This window comes from Dermacentor variabilis, chromosome 6, assembly GCF_050947875.1.
Source record: "Dermacentor variabilis isolate Ectoservices chromosome 6, ASM5094787v1, whole genome shotgun sequence".
NCBI lineage: Eukaryota > Metazoa > Arthropoda > Arachnida > Ixodida > Ixodidae > Dermacentor > Dermacentor variabilis.
Genome location: NC_134573.1, coordinates 54,564,092 through 54,581,602, shown reverse-complemented (window position 1 = coordinate 54,581,602; position 17,511 = coordinate 54,564,092). Strand labels below are relative to the sequence as shown.

The 17,511-nt window shown below is 46.7% G+C and overlaps 1 protein-coding gene across 2 annotated transcripts in view; it reads left to right on the top strand.

Moving 5' to 3' along the window:
• LOC142584794 (uncharacterized) overlaps nucleotides 1–17,511 on the top strand; it is a 76,002-nt gene that overhangs the window by 31,650 nt on the left and 26,841 nt on the right. Inside the window, exons 5-8 of one of the 2 annotated variants that reach the window (XM_075695064.1) lie at nucleotides 871–919; nucleotides 9,606–9,718; nucleotides 10,916–10,999; nucleotides 14,563–14,707. In XM_075695064.1, coding sequence (XP_075551179.1) covers nucleotides 871–919; nucleotides 9,606–9,718; nucleotides 10,916–10,999; nucleotides 14,563–14,707 — 391 coding nt within the window. Of the gene's footprint in view, nucleotides 1–870; nucleotides 920–9,599; nucleotides 9,719–10,915; nucleotides 11,000–14,562; nucleotides 14,708–17,511 lie in introns of both variants that reach the window. The other variant, XM_075695062.1, reaches the window with a different exon arrangement.

The window sequence follows — 17,511 nt, the reverse complement described above, 5'->3', positions numbered from 1 at the left end:
AGCGGTGTTTGGTCTTGGTTCAAGTACAAGAATGTAACTTCTAATTGCACTTGTAGCTATAATTAACGTTCTCTCCATCAAAGGAACCATCCGCGTTTACATGCGTGATGCACAACGGGTCAGGCTGGGTCAACCTACCCCATGCAGTCAGGCTGGCTCATCCCGACTCGACACTTGTTCAGTCTGATCGGCTAGTGTTTACATGAACTAGACAGGCATATTTGAGCCCGACAAGCTGGCTCGAACCGATTCCGTCGGGTTCGTGTAAGCGCCCTGAAAGACAAGAAAAACGTGGCGCCAAGCGGCGTAGGCTAAGAGTATCGTGCAGCAGCAAGCATAACTTTTGCTGAATTGTGCTTGAACTTTATTTATTTCACTAGAAACATGCTTAGCGCACGCAGCATTAATTTTAATGCTGACAATAATTGTCAGTTTAACAACCACTGTGGGCATGATAGTACTCCCTTCAGCTGCCAAGGAAGATCGTCTATGTCCCTTGACCAAAGGCTCCGTTAAACTCCCTTAGCGGAAGGGCGACCGTGTGACATCTAGTGCATCTCCCTCAAGATAGACCGTGTAGTTAAAAGGAGTTTGCGGGTGCCCGTCTGACGGGGGCATAAAAGGTCATATGTAGTTCCTGTAAAGAACATGCAGTGTAAGGTGTAATTAAGGCATTGCAATGATATCTGTTGGGGTTCATGTAAGAGGCCATCTGCAGTTCCTGCAAGCAACATATTCCATTTCTTGGTGCTCACAATGTGATGCCTATTCTCGGGAAAGGTGTGTATGACAGTGGAGGCACACATTAGCCTGTCTTTTCCTTTTCTTGTTACTAACTCCCCTTTTGTCTACACCCCCTTGTGATACCAGGAGCAGAAAGGTGCGGATAAGCGTCCTGACAAAGGCAAGGCAAATGCAGGTGAGTCGCAGTGCTTCGCTGTCTTTCTTCAGCCGGACTTTAAAACCTCGAATGGCTGAAGTTTTTAAGTTATCAAAAAGACACCTCACCAGGTTTGGGTACTGCAGGCAGACAAGTGTGGCGAGCAGATTGCGCCATGACAATTGTCTGCAAAGTCTTTCACAGATTATAATATTCGTCGCAGTAGCAGCCGATCGAAACGAAAGTCTGCGTACCCTCCTTAGACAGGACGCTCTCCCCTTCAGCAGAGACATCACAAGTGTCAACTCTGCGTCACCTGTGCTGCCTCTGGCACGCAAATCACCAGCACTGACGCGAGACGCGGTTATACAGAGTGCACGCGAAATACAGAGTGCACAAAACTGCCACCAAAAGTGATCTGTGCGGCAGCAAGGGACAGAACGAGGCGAGATGGCACTGGGTTCATGACGTAAATGTCATGTGGGCCTATCATCTGAGGGTGTGGTAAAGCAGCACATGGTACATACACAACACAGAAAATGGGAATAAACAGACAAAATTGTTTTGTTTGTTTATTCTCCTTTTTTTTCTCTGCCCTGCACTGTGTGCTGCTTTCCATGTTTTAAAAGTGATTGGCCACCAACTCACCAAACTGTTGACTTTGTTCAAGTTGCATGGGCAGCCCTCTCTATGGGCCGACATGATGGAAGAATTTCTCGTGCCGGTGCTGGTCTACACAGTGGTTGAGAGAGCGTCTGCTGCAGGGGAGGGTAGTTCACCTCCTTGCACCATCGCATTGAAAACCTTTCATTTTCGTCTGTCTCCTGTCTTTCTAAACCATTCTTGTAAGTTCTATGCAATACTCCCTTGATGCTGCTTTCACTACTTCCATCGTTTAGCCAAAACTTGCGCAAAAGGCCTGGTGAGGGGCCCTTTGAAAGAAATAACCAAATTGCACTTGATTGTTGATGCTTATTTTCTCTGTGGATGCATTAAAAATGTTTTTAAACATTTGCGCCTCATAGCAGAAATGGTTGTTATAGATGTCTAAGTTAGGCTGGAGGCTACGTATATTATTGATAGACCTTAACCAGATTTCCATACCTTGGGCACCTTGGGCTTATGTACTGTAGAAACTGAGCTCTTTTGTATGGAGAAGAATTGGCACACGCACATGCGCACACACACAGTCTAAGGTGTGCGCTAAGGTATAAACCAATGTCCTAGGTCAAATTGAACGGGTTTAGAGCCCATCAAAGATGCTGAAGAAAAAGTGCTATTGTGACCTGTGAAACATTTGACTCATTAAAAAGAAATGTTCAAAAGAAAGGTTTCCACTAAAGTTGGGCTGAGGACACGCTCCATGTGTCATCTTCTAGGTAAAAAAATGTAGGGGTGTGCAAATATTTCAAAATATCAAATAGTATGTTCCTAATATTCATATTCGATTTGGAAACTAGGTGTTCGAAAATATTCAGAAGGAATCTAATATATTGCCATCTGTGTCGAAGCAAGCATGGTTCTTAGCGTTTATTTCTATGTAATCTGAGAAATTGTGTTTGATGTGCTGAATTTTGCTACAATTTCATGCTGCTGGTGAAATTTTGCATGTAAGACACGCTTAGCCACTGGACGTGTAACCTGTGCAGGAAAGCCAGCCTCTCAGTAGCAAGGAGCACAGGTTTGCAAACAGCGAGGGTGCACTCATTTGCAGGTCCTACCCCCAATCCTGAGCTTATTGCTCGACAACAAATGCGATGAGTGACAACTGGCACAGGGTCAAATGCCTGTGAGCTTTTGGGAAACTGATGCAGTATAATAAGCCACATGTTGGCGAGAACAGACAACTAGCAGAAATTATTCAATTTTCCAAAGCTAACATGAGCCTAATAATACATAATCTTATAGTATAACGGCTTACTAGTTTAACTTTTTTATCGATGACAATGTAATTACAATGTTTCAACATGTAAAACAGCTAATACAGTCGAACCCGACTATATCGAACCCGTTTACATCGAATTATTCTATATATCGAACAATTTCTGGACACGATATAGTTACAATGAGTATATATCGCAAAAATTACGCTTACATAGAACAAAAATAGCAGCGACACCCGATATATCGAACGTCAAGCGGCGGAAAGTGCCCCCGGAAGTTGGCTTTCCCTCGCGGTGGTGGAGAAAACCGGCTGCGCGGCTCCATCCAACCGCTCTCCCTACCGTGACCGCGCCTGACCACGCTGCCTCGGACGAGCCCTCGGCACCCCCCCTGCAAAAAATGATCCTGGCCCGCCCACAGTGCTTGCTCAGACAGCCAATCAGATGCTCTTGTGCCCTCGTCATGCAAGATGGCGAAAGTGCGACTTGTCTCGCTGTTTTTGCGTGTGCCTTGTAGGCCTTCTCTCGCAGTGTTGCCGTGATGAAGCGAAAGAACTTGCCTTTCGTCGTGGAGCTCGCAATCTTAAATCGTGTCGAACGTGGTGAGAAGTCGGATGTCCCCGCAGAGCACAAGATTCCGAGGAGCACTCTCGGCACGATCTTGAAGAATAAGGGGGAGATTAGAGCTAAAGCGTCCAAACTCGCGACCGGTGCCCGTGGCGCCCGACCCGTACGCACGGCCGTGTACGAGTGGTTAATCTGAAATTGCTTAAGCCGTGCCGACTTCCGCATGCTCGGTGATGACCGTAAATTTTGATGAATGCGACGAAGCCGTTGCCAGTGTTGCCGAAGTTTGGAGCGAACTGTCAGAATTTCCTGAAGCTGTTGACGAATCAACGGTGGATGAGTTTGTGAGCACAAATGATGTGTCGTGACCACGGGAGAGCCCGAAAACGAAGACTACATTGCCAACATCGTACCAAGCACAAGTGAAAGTGGGCACAATGAGGAAAGCAACGACGGTCCTTGGCCCACATCCTCCGAAGTGATTGGTGCGCTCGCACTAGTCCGGTGCTTCTGCGCGAATGCGGAAAGTTGCGGCCTCAGCTGCTCAGACTCCTTAATGTGAAAAAGTGCGTGCGTCGCAGGCAGCGAAATTGCCAAAGCAGAAGAAAATGCAGGACTATTTCGTGCGAAACTAAGCTAGTTTAATCAATAAAGTGATTTTATAAATGGTATGTGCTTTTATGACATCCAATTATTTAGCGGGCTTATATCGAATTATGCTCTATATCGAACTGATAGGCGTTTTTTTGCGAGTTCGATATAGCCGGGTTTGACTGTAAACGCATGTGCATGACATTATTCAATATTTGATGCTAAGCATTTGTATTCCGATTCATATTAAAAAATTTTTGCATTTGCACGCCTCTAAAAAAAAAATTATTACAATGGCTAAAATAGAACAGAAAAGCTATTTTCTCTCCAAAATGTTGAAGTCTCAATACTCTTGTTTTGGGAAATCAAGGAAAAGCATTCCAAAGCATTTTTATTGGGACAAAACGTGTAAAATCTTACAGAAGTGCACCGCCTTGGATTATTGTGGAATGAACCTTGTGGAAATAAAAAGCCTTGGGAGCGCAAAAATTATAACTGAAAGTACAATTTCCGGGCCAATTTTCAGCCTTTAGGTGCACCTCTTGCAGTCCCAACCAGCACATAGTGTGTCACCTGCTAGTTGTAGCACAAATGTGCATAAGTACAGTTGAGCCCCGATTATATGACTTTCTCGGGACCGCGAAAAAGCATCGTAAAATGCGGACGTTGTAAAATCCGAACATAAATTATGCTTATAAATATACTACTTATTTCGCGCGACAGACTTACGAGCAACTTCAATGTAAACTACTCAAATGCTCTGCAGGGCTTGGAAACCCAAATTACCAAAAAAGTAAATGCGATAAGAATTAATGCTGCAGTACAGGCACCAATCACGCTTTGTTCAAACGAACCTTTATGGCACCCCACTGCCCACTGCCGCGATTCCTGCCAACCGGCGCGAATGTTAAAAAAAGTCTGGAAGTTTCTTTTGGACCCTTGTTTGATCCGTGAACCAAGAGCTTTCGCTCGAGTTGGACAGCATCCAAAAGGAGATCCTCTGCGGTGTTACGTGAACAGATGAAGTTTCGGATGTCGTCAGTGTGCTACGTGGTAGGCACAGGCACGGCATCCGTGGCGTCGTCCTCGTCCGATGTCGCAGTGGTGTCGGCACTAAGCAAAGCCTCCTCGATGGCATCATCCAGCGACACCTCGCCGTAGTTCGCAACATTGTCGTCGGCCTCCGCGTACTCTGCAAAGGTCGTGGTGACGTTTAAACCCTCAAAATTGTCGTTGCCAAAGCCTGCATTGGCCTCGAGCGGTGTTGAGGTTGTTGCGTCCCCAGCAGAGGAGGCAGTCTCTCGCTTAAAGCCACGGTGCTTGAACGAGGTAGCGATTGTGCTTTGCGACACTGCGTTCCACGAACTGGCAATAAAATGCATGGCGTTGAGCGCAGTGACGTTTCTTTCCGACTCGCTGCGCTCCATAGCCGCCAGCCGACACTGCACTGACCGCTTCCCGTACCCTTGCTTGACGCACTTAATGATGCCGGCATTCAGCTGCTGCAGCCAGCCTGTGCAGTCGCGCGGAAAAAAAAAACAGCCTTTATGTTCCTCAGGCTGGACGTATCGGGTGGGTGGCATGGTGCGTTGTCCACGAAAAGCAATGCTTTCCTCGCCGTAGCACCCATTTTGTTATCCAGCTGCTGCAAAAAATTGCTGAAGAGCAAAGACGTCATCCATGCCTTTTTGTCAAAGTTGTAGCTGCATGGCAGCGTCTTCAAGTTCTTCAAGCACCGTGGCTTTGCAAACGTTCCAACAACGAGCACGGGTAGCCTCTTAGAACCGTCTTCGTTAGCACAGAATGGTGCTGTCACACGCTCTTTACTATGATTGCCACCATGACAGCTGTCACCCTTAAACGTAAGGGTTTGCTCGTGCTGCATATAGTAAAAAATACCGTTCTCATTGGCGTTGAAAACGTCGCAGGGCTTGTATGCAGCACTCATCTCCGGCAACGACTCTATCCACTTGTTCATGTCGAAACGTCCATTGAAGTGCTTTCTCTGCAGAAGCGGCTGTACACAATCCTGTTTCGTTTGTTAAAGCGATCCAGCCACCCATTCTATGCCTGAAAGTCGTCGATGCCCAGACGCAATGCCACAAGGTCCGCCTTTTCTTTTACAATGGCGCTGTCAACGTTGATCGCAGAGCTCCGTGCTTGATGCAGCCACTTGATGAGAACATTTTCTAACTTCTCATGCTGTCCTTTTTTTGCCACTTTCCGCTTGAGCCCGAACTTTTTGGCATTCTGCAATATCACCGCTTTGTTTGCCAGGATCGTCTTAAGCGAAGATTCGGGTATCTTAAGGGGGGATGAGGGTCTTGAAAACTTTTTTTTTATTTCTTAACATATCTTTCTGAAAATTGGCATGCAGATATATCTTTGAATGCTGATCCCAAATATATATTCAGATTTTATATATCTCATCTAGAAATGAAGATATTGCAAAATAATTTATCCCACATAGGTCTTTTCTTACGGGCCATTATGATAATTTCTTAATTAAAAAAAACTAGTTTTAAAGAATAGCTGTCATTTCCAAGGGCCCACTGCACATCCTAAAGCTAAAGAAAATTTCAAAAAGTCATCATATAGGTCATGAATGAATAACAAAGTAGGAAGAAAAAAACAATGTGGGAGTAGTTAGCTTACATCTGACTTAATTGCTAGTCTATTGGGTTTAATGAAAAATGGAAAGCTTTAGGATGTAGCTGAGGTCTTACTGAAAAAAATGATACCTAATTCAATAAAATCAGTTGATGCAAACATTATGAAAAGTTCTGTAAGGCAAAGGCATTTGATCGAAAAAGGAAAGCTGAGAAAATTGCATTCAAAGTTTTGCTTACTCTACCACTTTTGTTTACCTATCACATGGAAAAATTTCATGCTTTAGCATGCAGCCCAGTCATTACTGAACACAATAACACCAAACTCGCAGAAATCTGTTCATGTAAAGATTATGAAAACCTCTGTATTGCATTGGCACTTGACAAAAAAAAAAAAAAAAAAAAGCTCAGAAAGTCACTTGCTATTTTCTTTGGATCTGCCACACATTCACAAAAGTCCTGGGTAGTAGTCCTGGGTTCTGTCAGGCTTGTGCTTCTTGGCCATCCTCTTCTTCACCTTTTCAGCATTGTTGTGACTTTTATCAGACCTGCAGAGCCTCTGTTTATCTTTTTCAAGGCTCCTACGAATGAGGTAGCTCTCAGGACTGTAATCAAGCTGTGCTGCAACAGCTCTGCTCTTTCACTGCTCTCTCTCACTGCACTTTGCGAGTTGGAGAGTGGCCATCCCACACTTGCTGCAGCTTGAGGACGCAAACAGCTTCTTTAGCACAGAGAGATCAACGATGATGTACTCTGTGCCGCGATCGTCGTCTTCACTTCCTGTGTCGACGTTCATTAGCTCGAACTTGCGGGAAGTCGCGGAATTCTTCGCCAATGAAGTTTTCATGTTGTCTGCGTATTTTTTCGCGCCCCGCGCACTCCGCCTCCGTGAAAAACACTATGTCGAAGCGTAGAGCACGCGAGCTCGCTTCAGCCGCGTCCGTCGGCACCGAAGCGGCGTGCGGAAACGCCGAAGTCGACGTTAGGCTTCGGTCAGCCGGCTCGGCCGCTTCCGACGACACGGAATCCGAAGCGACTTGCTGCGTCTCAAAAGTTGGCATTTTCGACGGGCTTAGTCCAGGCGCATCCACCGGCACTGCAGAGACTTGCGGTAACACCGAAGTTGATACCGATCGGCAATGTCCAGCCGCGTCCACCGGTGAAGCTAGCTAGCTAGCGTCGATGGGGTTTGTTCAGCCGCGTCCTCCGGCGAAGCTGTTGTTGGCGAGCTCAGTCCAGCCGCATCCACCAAGGGCACAGCAGCTTGCGGCATCACCGAAGCTGTAGTTCTCGACGATGTAGCGCTCTTCTTATTCCATGCGCGTCTCTTTTTGCTGACTGCTTCGAGTGCTTGCTTTCAAGCGCGCGTCTCGCGCCATCGTGACACGCGGAACATAGACACCAGCCACGCAAAAGCAAGAAATTCGTGGTTAAGAGAAGCGACTCAATAGCCAAAATATCTACAAGAACGATAAAGAAAAAGGCAGAACGAAAAATACTAGGAAACAAAGAGGAGCGCGAAAAATGACGTGCATGCAGGCGAAAGCAGACGACGCGGAGGAGTCGAACAACGCGGCCGCGGGGCCGCGGCAGGCGAAGCATGCGTCAGGGCCAATCAGAGGGCTGCCCTCGAGGAGGCGCCCGTTTCACCCAATCAGCGGCTGTCTCGCGACGATTTCCCGCTTGAGAACGGGTGCCGATCGCTCCGCTGCACGAGGGTCTACAGCGTGCCGAGGGGCGCCAGAATGGAGAGCGGGAAACCAGCTTTCAAACGAGACCAAGATGGCGTCGATCGGTTCGCGTCGCGCGGAGCTACGGCAGCTTGAAAATGAGGCAAACCTTCGCGCTTGGCGTTCAATTTCGGCTCACCGACGTTTCTAAATTGCCGTTTTTCTTATACTTCGAGTAGGAATTGAGCCATAATATATTGTAGAGGCATAGTTGGGACATTAAAGACTTCAAAAACGCAATTTTTGAAAATTGCCATTTTTGACCATTTTTCGCGATTTCAAGACCCGCGTCCCCCCTTAAGGTCTTGAGCAATGCTGGATTTCGTGGCTCCATGCCGCTTTTCCGCTTCCTCGATAATATTAAGCTCATCGCCGAGTGACAGAACTGTCCACTTTCGGGACAACATGCATCGCGTTGCTCCACACAACTCAAAACCTCCGCGGAACGCAGGTCGCTAGGATTACAACGAAGAACACGTGCGATAAACCTAGGCCTCTCCACGCTACCTTGTCGGCAATCTGCTGCTGGGAAACTGGAAGGAGAGAGACGGTTCGCCAATGCGACGAGAGGCGACGCTGCCGAGAAGAGAGGGAGGAAGTGATTGTGGAGAAGGAAAAATGCTATTTCAGCACAGCTAGCATCGCGGGCGGCTGGTGGTGCGGGAGAGAGAAACGAACGATGAGACGAGGTAGGGAAGAAAGGGGCACCGGAGCGAACCGGTCAAGCAGTGTCAAACGCTCCGCATGCGGAGAGATGGAGCGAGGAAAGAGACCCGTGGCACTTTTCTTTCGTCTGCCGTTCTGTCTCGCGCTTCGCCAGGGTCGTCGTATAATGCGGGTCAGGCATAAAATTGCGTCAGATAACTGCGGTTTTTAATGCATTGCTTCTATTGGGGCTTTGCCGGGACTGCGCTAATCCGTCGCAATACCGGTGGACATATAAGTGGGGTTCCACTGTACATGCTAATAAGTGATTTGACATGAACTTGCGTCCACAAGTTGTAGTTGTAATATGTGAAGTAGTTATTCTGAAGCGAGCATGTCTGACCCAAAGTAAATGCACTGAAAAACGTGTGGAGGGAGGCTTTTGTGGCTGCCCTACCTGCGTAGCTTCCGCAGTGCTCCCTGTTGTGTATGGAACGGAACATAAGCCTTGATTGCTCAAGGAAAGCATAACTGCTATCGCTGTGGAAAAATGAATGCAGTATTGTGCCATTCTAGCCTAATTTAGTGCCTTGCCTTTGTTTGGTACCCCGTTATCAAGCTGTGTGATTGATCTGCATTACTCGTGAGTCACGTGGTCTTTAACGGTGTCGGCGCCTTTTGCATCTCGTGGTAGGAACAGGCAGTGGACAGCAAGGCAAGAGGGAGCAGTCGCCGCCTCCCATCAACTCCAACTTCATCTTCCATTGCGAGCTGTGTGAGGTGATCGGATACAATGAAGACCAGATTCAGGAGGTGAGAGAAAGGGCACCATTGTGATGTACCATATTTACTCACGTAATTTTGTTTGTGTGTTTGTGTGGCGGGGGGGGGGGGGGTTGCAGCACCCTATTTCAGAAGTTGGTGCGCAATATCTATTCACTTTATTTTTGTGTGATTGCCGCTGCAGTTGACAATCGCAGTGACAGATTGTCTCTCTTGTTCTTGCCTGGTTGCTCCTTCCTAAAGCAACCTTGAATGCTCGTTTTCGGCGGGAAAGGGAGAGGGAAGGACACGTTTTCGAACGGGACCAAAATGGCCCTCCGTTGATCAGTTTTCGAAACTGTGAGCGGTACAAGATGGGGCATTTTTGGTGCGTCTTGCAGATGAAAATGAGCGTCTCGCGTGATAAATACGGCGTCCTTTTGCCCAAAGACTCATTATTTTGCGTTAATTTTTCATCTACAAGCGCGTGACGACTTCTAGATTGTGAAAATAACAAAACTGAATACTTTACTTTCTAGCAATTTTTTTTTCGTCTCCAAGACCCATGTATCCCCTTAAACGGTTATCACACTGGGGACTCCTTGCAGCGATGATGGGTGGGGCCCACCTGTGATTTGTTTCCAGTGAGCTGCTTCTCCCTCCCTGGCAAGCATCTAGGTTGCGCGTTGCCACCGAGCAGATGTACACGTGAAGGCTAGGCACTTCTCCCTCCCTGGCGAAGGGGGGCGGTGCAGCGTGACGTAATGGTGACGTGGTGCACTCTCCCTGCCGCTGGGAGTGGGTTTCTCCCTCATGTGAATACCACTGCTTAAGCTCGGGAAAACTGAGTCACCTGGTACGTGTTCGTCTTGAAGTTTGTGCAGCACTCATAGTTGGACGAAGGACAAAGTGTTTTTTTGTGATGAGTTCTATGTGTTATTTTACTTTCTTCATGTGTTTTCAAATAAAAGGCACTTGAGGGAAAAAACTACATATCGACTGTACTTTCTTTGTCCAGCTGTGAGTGCTGCACAAACTTTAACATGATATATTAAGCTTGTTTATGCGTTTTCTGATCAATTGGGGTTAAGGGAGCTCTCACTTTTCTTTTATCTAAAATGGCTCGTGTTTTGGGCCATTTCCATAGCAGTGTTGTCGTAAACAAAGTGTAATCATTTGCCTCTCCCTTCTCGAAATGCGACATTGATATCTGTTCTCACTTGCATTTGCCTGCCTTGCCTGTGACAGCACTACAGGGGCAAGAAGCACCGAGCCAAGATGGCCGAGGAGCTGGAAAAGCTGTCCAACAAGAAGCAGGACACCACGAAAAAGGTCAGGACTCTTCACAGTGTTCAGTGAAATGTTAACTGCAACAGCAGCATATGGCTCCTCCTTACTCGATGGTCCAGTGCTTGTGGTAGACGTTCATTTGTTCGGTATTCTCAGAGCTGCCAACTAGTCTGTTTCGGCACCATAATATAATTTTTTCCCTTTGTTTCACCCTTGTTGGCATATCTTCCGGGTACAGCTTGCTGTTTCCCATCTGTAGTGCGAAGCAGGACAGCTGAAACACGATTGACAATATTTTTCCTACCTGCCTCATTATGCAGACTTCCCGTGATACTGTCTCCTCCTCCGTAAAACTAACACACGATGGCAGCTCATGCTGTGCTGTGCTTCTCGGTCATTTGGGCATTGTGCGGTGTTACTGAGTATGGTGGCCAGGAATAAAGTTAGCGCCACTTAAAGAGTGGCCCCTGCATTTAAGGGGGGACACGGGTCTTTGGGATAAAAAAAATAGCAGAAATAACTTGACTTTTTGAATATGATGTTTCTGAAATCTACAGCCCTTTTTACACAACCAGACCGAATTTCTAAACCATTCGATCAGTATTTTAGCCATAGCATTGCTTCATTTCATTGATACTAGCAAAATTTGAGCCGAAATTAATACTAAAACGGCACTTCTCCTGCGAAACGCAGCTGCCATTTCACACATAGTAGCGCGGACATCTTGATCTCATTTCAAAGAGCGGTCTTTTTTCTTCAATTTCCCGCCAATGCAGGCTCTATGCAGCCATTGGATTCCTTCAGTTACCGTGCCAAAGAAGTGTCCCAGCGCGCTCTTATTTGTTGTTGAGTGCGCATGACTTGAGGGCGCGATACGATTGGCGGAATTCCTTTCTCGTCGCCTACTCCCCGCTTCAGTCGGCCGTGCACCATCTGTCATATTGCCCTAGCATCAGTGTCTGCTGAGCGATGGCCCTTTTGGGAAGAAAATTCCACACGAGGAACAAGTTTGGTGGAAGAAAGGTGCGACGTACATTGATTGAGAACTGCAAGAAGCGCTCCGCAACCCAGCAAAGCATCGAAATCGTGGCGCCCACGGGCGCTATCGTCGATCTGATCGCCGATAACGCAGAACTAGGCCTAGGCCTAACAAGCCCTTCGCCCTCATCATCTGCCGGAGGTACCGAAGGTAGTGTGCGTCACGACACGAAGTTCCTGCAGCGCACAGAAATAGAAGAGGACAAAAGGAAAACGCAAGAAAAACTGCAGCGCCTCTCATCAACTCCCGTGGCGCGCCCCGTTGACGGGACTGTGTTTACCGTTATCAGTTTAGATGCAGGGAACACTATGCTTGCGGTGGCCAATTGCAACATATGGTAGTGGGGGCTTAAATATAGTCAGAGAGAAGCATGAATACGGACTTGCTGTCAAGTTGCTTCTTACGTGCGTGAACTGCGGTGTGGTGTCGTCGAACTGAAGCTTGCCGCGCGTGCGCGGTGTACAAAAAGTGAACCTGTTTGCTGTGAATGTTCTCGCCGCACGCGCTATGCAGGCAACTGGAAATCGCCAAACAGCCTTGAATGACGTGTTCTCAATAAGGAACATAAGCCGTTGCGGACTTTACACGAAGACATGGCAAAGGTACGTCAAGGGAAAGCTGACACTTGCAGCCGATCGCGCGGCCCGCAACCTGACAAGCGAGTGTGCGCGGTCGGTGCACGATCTTTACACTGAATTGGGCCTTAGCAATCCCGGAAACATCGAGGTGTGCTGAAGATTAATGCAGGCAACTACAGAGCGTCGGCGTCTATACTCGAAGAGCTGAGCCTCAATTCCAGCAGAGTAAGCAATGACCGCATGAATGAGAAAGATCAGCGGCGAATGAAGGCTTCAGCTCGAAAACATGAATCGAGCCTTGAAAAAGTGCCACACAGGGAACAGTTCCCAAGCTATCTGCCAGGGGCATACTAGCCTGTTGTGGCTGGTATTTCATGATATTCCTGAATAAATGAAGTTGTGTGTGTTTTTTGCAATTTTCTCAAAATGAGCTTTTCATTCACCCTGCTCGTTTGTGGCGACAATGTCTCAAGATCTAGGACAGCCTAGAGCTGCAATTTTTTTTGTATATACAGCTGAATGCATAAAGCTTGAAGTGCTGCAAGCAGATTCTTGTTTTTCATTTTCGTATAATTTTTGTTCTTGTGACCTAGTAGCCATGGTGTAAACAACGGACTTTCATGAACTGCTAAATTGCTAAATATTGTTGGATTTGAAAACTGCTTGCAGCATTTCACTCCTTAAGCATTCAGCTGTCCACTCATGCATTAATTATAGCTTTCTGTCCAGAGTTTTTTACCTATTGTCTCCACAAATAATAGTAGTGTACTTTCCATAATTACTTGACCTATAAAAAAGTAATTACACTCTTGAAATCAGCTTGAAAAACTGAGCAAGTCTATGTATTTTAATTGAATTTGGTCTAAAAATAAGTATGATATCTCTAATCGCCATTTCCCCCCTTAACACATAGTATTTCCACTTTTTGTTGCGCAAAGACGATGGTACATCGTCTCCATCGGACAGCCAGGCCGAACAACAAGCCTCAGAGATAAGAACGGCCTCCACGCACCCTGTGCGTTTGTGTGGGAAGCCATATCAGCATCAACATCGTTTCGGCGCCGTGCCAGAGAGTGTTGTGGCGTCGTGTGAGCAAAGACTTGCATTATTGCCGAAGCTCAGATAAAAAAAAAAAGATGCCGGATGCTCAGCATAGAACAAAAATTAGACATCGTTCGTGATACTGAACGTGACACGAAGAAGTCGGCGCTGGCAAGCGACATGGGACTACTGTTGAATACGGTGTGTGGCATTTGAAATGCGAAGAAGTTGTTTGGCAGCGCTGCTGCGACCACGAAGAGATGCGGCTATGAGGTTCTACTTTTCGCCATCGTTGCCTCTGTTGTTGCCGAAGTGTCGCGTAGCGACAGTGATGAGGGTGACACGGGAAGCAACAGCACGGGTGATTCAGGCCCAACAGTGGCAGAAGCTGCGCTTTACATCACGTCATGATTGCAATGGTCGAGGCTAGAACAGCACCCTGCAATGAAAAAGACGCCCTGCGACTTCTGCAAGACTACCGCGCCTGTGCACAGAGAATATGCAATGCCAACGAGGAATCTGTCATGCGAGTGTTTGCCAAAACAAGGGGGCTGGCTTGAAAAGCTGGCTCGCAGCTTCAGTAAGTTTGAGGCCGCTGTCGTCGCTGCTAGGCCGCTGTCGTCGCTGCTAGGACGCCGTGGCATCAAACGAACATAACACTTTTGTCACGCGAAGTGAATAAATGCTGCATGTTTTTTCCCCCTTTCATTGCACTCTCTGAGTTCCATTTTTTACAGGTAAATGGGCGATCTCATGCTATTTCGGTTAAGCAGTACTACCGTTTAGTACGTACTTTTTCCGAGCTCCGGCCAACTACGGTTTAACGAGTTTTCACTATACTTCAGAGGGGCTAGTTGGCCTTCATGTTGACTGGAAAGCTTCTCAAGATTCCTTGTTGACCGGCTCCATGGTTAAGTGTTGACCGGTAATGTACTTTGCTCTTTTAGGCACCTGCAAAAGGAGATGGCAGCGGTTCCCAGGCGAATAAGGAAAGCCCCAAGGGTCCTGCCAAGGGTCCTGCCAAGGGCCCAGGTCCCAACAAGAAGGGACCGATCAGCAGGCCACAGCAACAGCAGTTCAGAATGAAACAAGGTGTGAGACTCGGCTAGTTGATAATCCGTTATTACCCTATTACCGTATTTACTCGCACAATGATTGCACTTTTTTGTCAGAAAAATTTACGCAAAATCAGGAGTGCGATCATTACGCTGGTTAAATTTCCTGCAAAAAGAAAAAAAAAATGTTTCTTCCCGCGTTTCCTGTGGGACACCAAAACAAAAATGGCGGCCGGCGGAGCAAGCCGAACGCGCTGAATACGATTCTTTTTCTTCTCGTGAGTACATTACATGCATTGAAACAGTTTGTACCGTATCAGTAATGAATAATATAGTTAATGTCGCAAGTTTGCGGCAATAACGTAGCCATGTCCACTTTGAGGGGACAGAAACAGATAGGCGTGCTTAGCTGCCAGTGACATAGAAACACATGGCCGGCATGCCGAGGGAACTGCGGCATCTGTCTTCACTACTATCCTAATACGGCACGTTTCCGCTAAGGGTGGGCGAATATCTTAGCTGTGTTACAAGCGTCTGCGTATGAAAAGGGTACACTTTTAATGTATCAGTGTAAACATGGCTACTATTGTTGCCGCTCGCGATTTGTTGCGTGCCCACGAGTGCAGATGAGAAGATTCGAAAGGCGCATTTGTTGTTGTTGACCACAACCATTATAAAGCCTACACATAATAAAGGCAAGTTTCGTTGCAGCTTTCTTTTAGTCATGGAAGTGTGGAAAGTGATGAAAGTAATGAAGTGAGGCATCTACTTAAGAATGTTTGGTGCATGCAGACCACTTGGTTTGTCTTGAAGAGTCGTTCCCGTAGCATTCGACAGATAGTAAGCGCGATGAATATTAGCTAAACTTTGTACACAACGTATCACTGCGGCAAGTTTGGGGTGCGATCATTACGCAGGAAATAAAAAAAAATCGAATTTTGACGACAAAATTCAGGGGTGCGTTCATTACGCTAGTGCGATCATTATGCGAGTAAATACGGTATATGAATGTAATGCAACCGCGATTGTAATGTGAGAGTCGAGTTCGAGCAACAAAATTATGAAAAAATAGCATTACAGTCGAGTAATTATGGTATGTACCCAGCACAATTGCGGACAGAGTGCTGAAGAGAAAGATGTGATGAATACTAGCGCATCAGCAGTTTAGGCTAGTATCACGTGTGCTAGGGTTGTTTGTACATGTGTGTGTGTGTACGATAAAAAATTTGCTGGTTCAACTTCACTCCTGATCATTACAGACAGGGTTGATCAGCAGTGACTATAATGTACATTGGCATGCAAATGAAACTGGTTTCAGTTATGCCCATATCAAACCTGGCTTTGTCACGGACAACCTTACTCCTCAGTACAAGAAACTGTTCAGCAAGGCTTTGCAAATCAAGGAAGAATAACACACAAGTCAATAACACAAGTTTTGTTATGAATATGTTCAGTGCTGTTAAATTCGTACAGTCGATATATAATACAGATTGGTGTCTCATTACTTCAATAAATGATGTTGAGTCATCATACAGCGCTTTCCTCTCAATAAAATTTGGGCTAAATTCGTCAAATGCAGGTCACCCACTTAAAGAAACATCCAGGCAAGTACAAAGAATACTCGGAAATACACCAACTTTACAGTTTGCAGAAAAAGGAAAGTGAGTCAAAGGGGCTATCATTGCAGCTATCCATGGCCAGTTTGTTTAAGCCTAAACTTCAATCGTCATCGATAAAAGCACAAGAAATGACTAAGAAGATAGCAGCATTCATTGCACGCGGCCTGCAGCCGTACAGCGTGGTCAGAGAAGAGAGCTTCATCAAGATGATGCGCTGTGAAATTCCGGAGTATGTCGTTCCATTGTGGAACACCTTTTCATGAAAGGTCATTCCGAACTTGTACGTGACGAAGAAAAATGACCTGAAGAAGCGCGTTAGGGATGTATTTGACAACGGCGGTGCCGAGTGCTTCACTTTGACAATGGATGGGTAGACATCGAGGGCCGGCGACAGCTACATTTGTGTTGGGGCCCACATGGTGGATTGCGACTTCAAACAGCACGCATACGCCTTGGCCTGCAAACCAATGCCACAGGAGCATACTGGAGAAAATATTCAGTTTCTCGAAGACGGGATGAAAGAGTGGCGTCTGCCGGAAAACATCCCGACTTTTGTCATTACTGACAACGGCAGGAACTTCGTTTCAGCTGTTGCCAAATTGCAGTGGTCAGGACTTCTGTTTTGCGCATACCTTTCAGCTGTGTATAAATGATGCCAGAAGGGAAGTGGCAAGTTTTTCCCAGCTTTGTGTGAAGTGTCGAGAGATTGTGAGTCGCTACAAGAGAAGCACGCATGCACGTGCACGGCTCACGGGCATTGAAAAGGACATGCACGTGGTCCAGAATGAAGTGATTCGAGGCGTGCCCACACGCTAGAACAGCGAGTACGCCATGATGGAGAGACTCTTCACACTCCGTGCTCCTATTTTCGTCGAACTTTGCAAATGTGATGTGGACAAATGGAACTCGAAAGAATGGAAATTAATGGCTGCAGCTGTGAAAGTCTTGCAGCCCCTAGAGCAAGCAACGACCGAGTTGTGCACAGACCGGTACCCTACACTTTCCCAAGTGATACCTCTAATGCATTGTACAGAAGTAGTGTGTGTCTGTAGGTGACAAAGCAGAATTTGCAAGGAGCCTTCTGCGCAGTCTTGCAACAAGGTTCCCTGGCTTAAAAATGGCACATGTTCCAGCAAATGCAATGCCAGTTGACCCTCGCTACAAAGACGTCTGCTACACTGAAGAGAGCCAAAAGAAGTGGGCAAAAGCCACACGTTCAGCT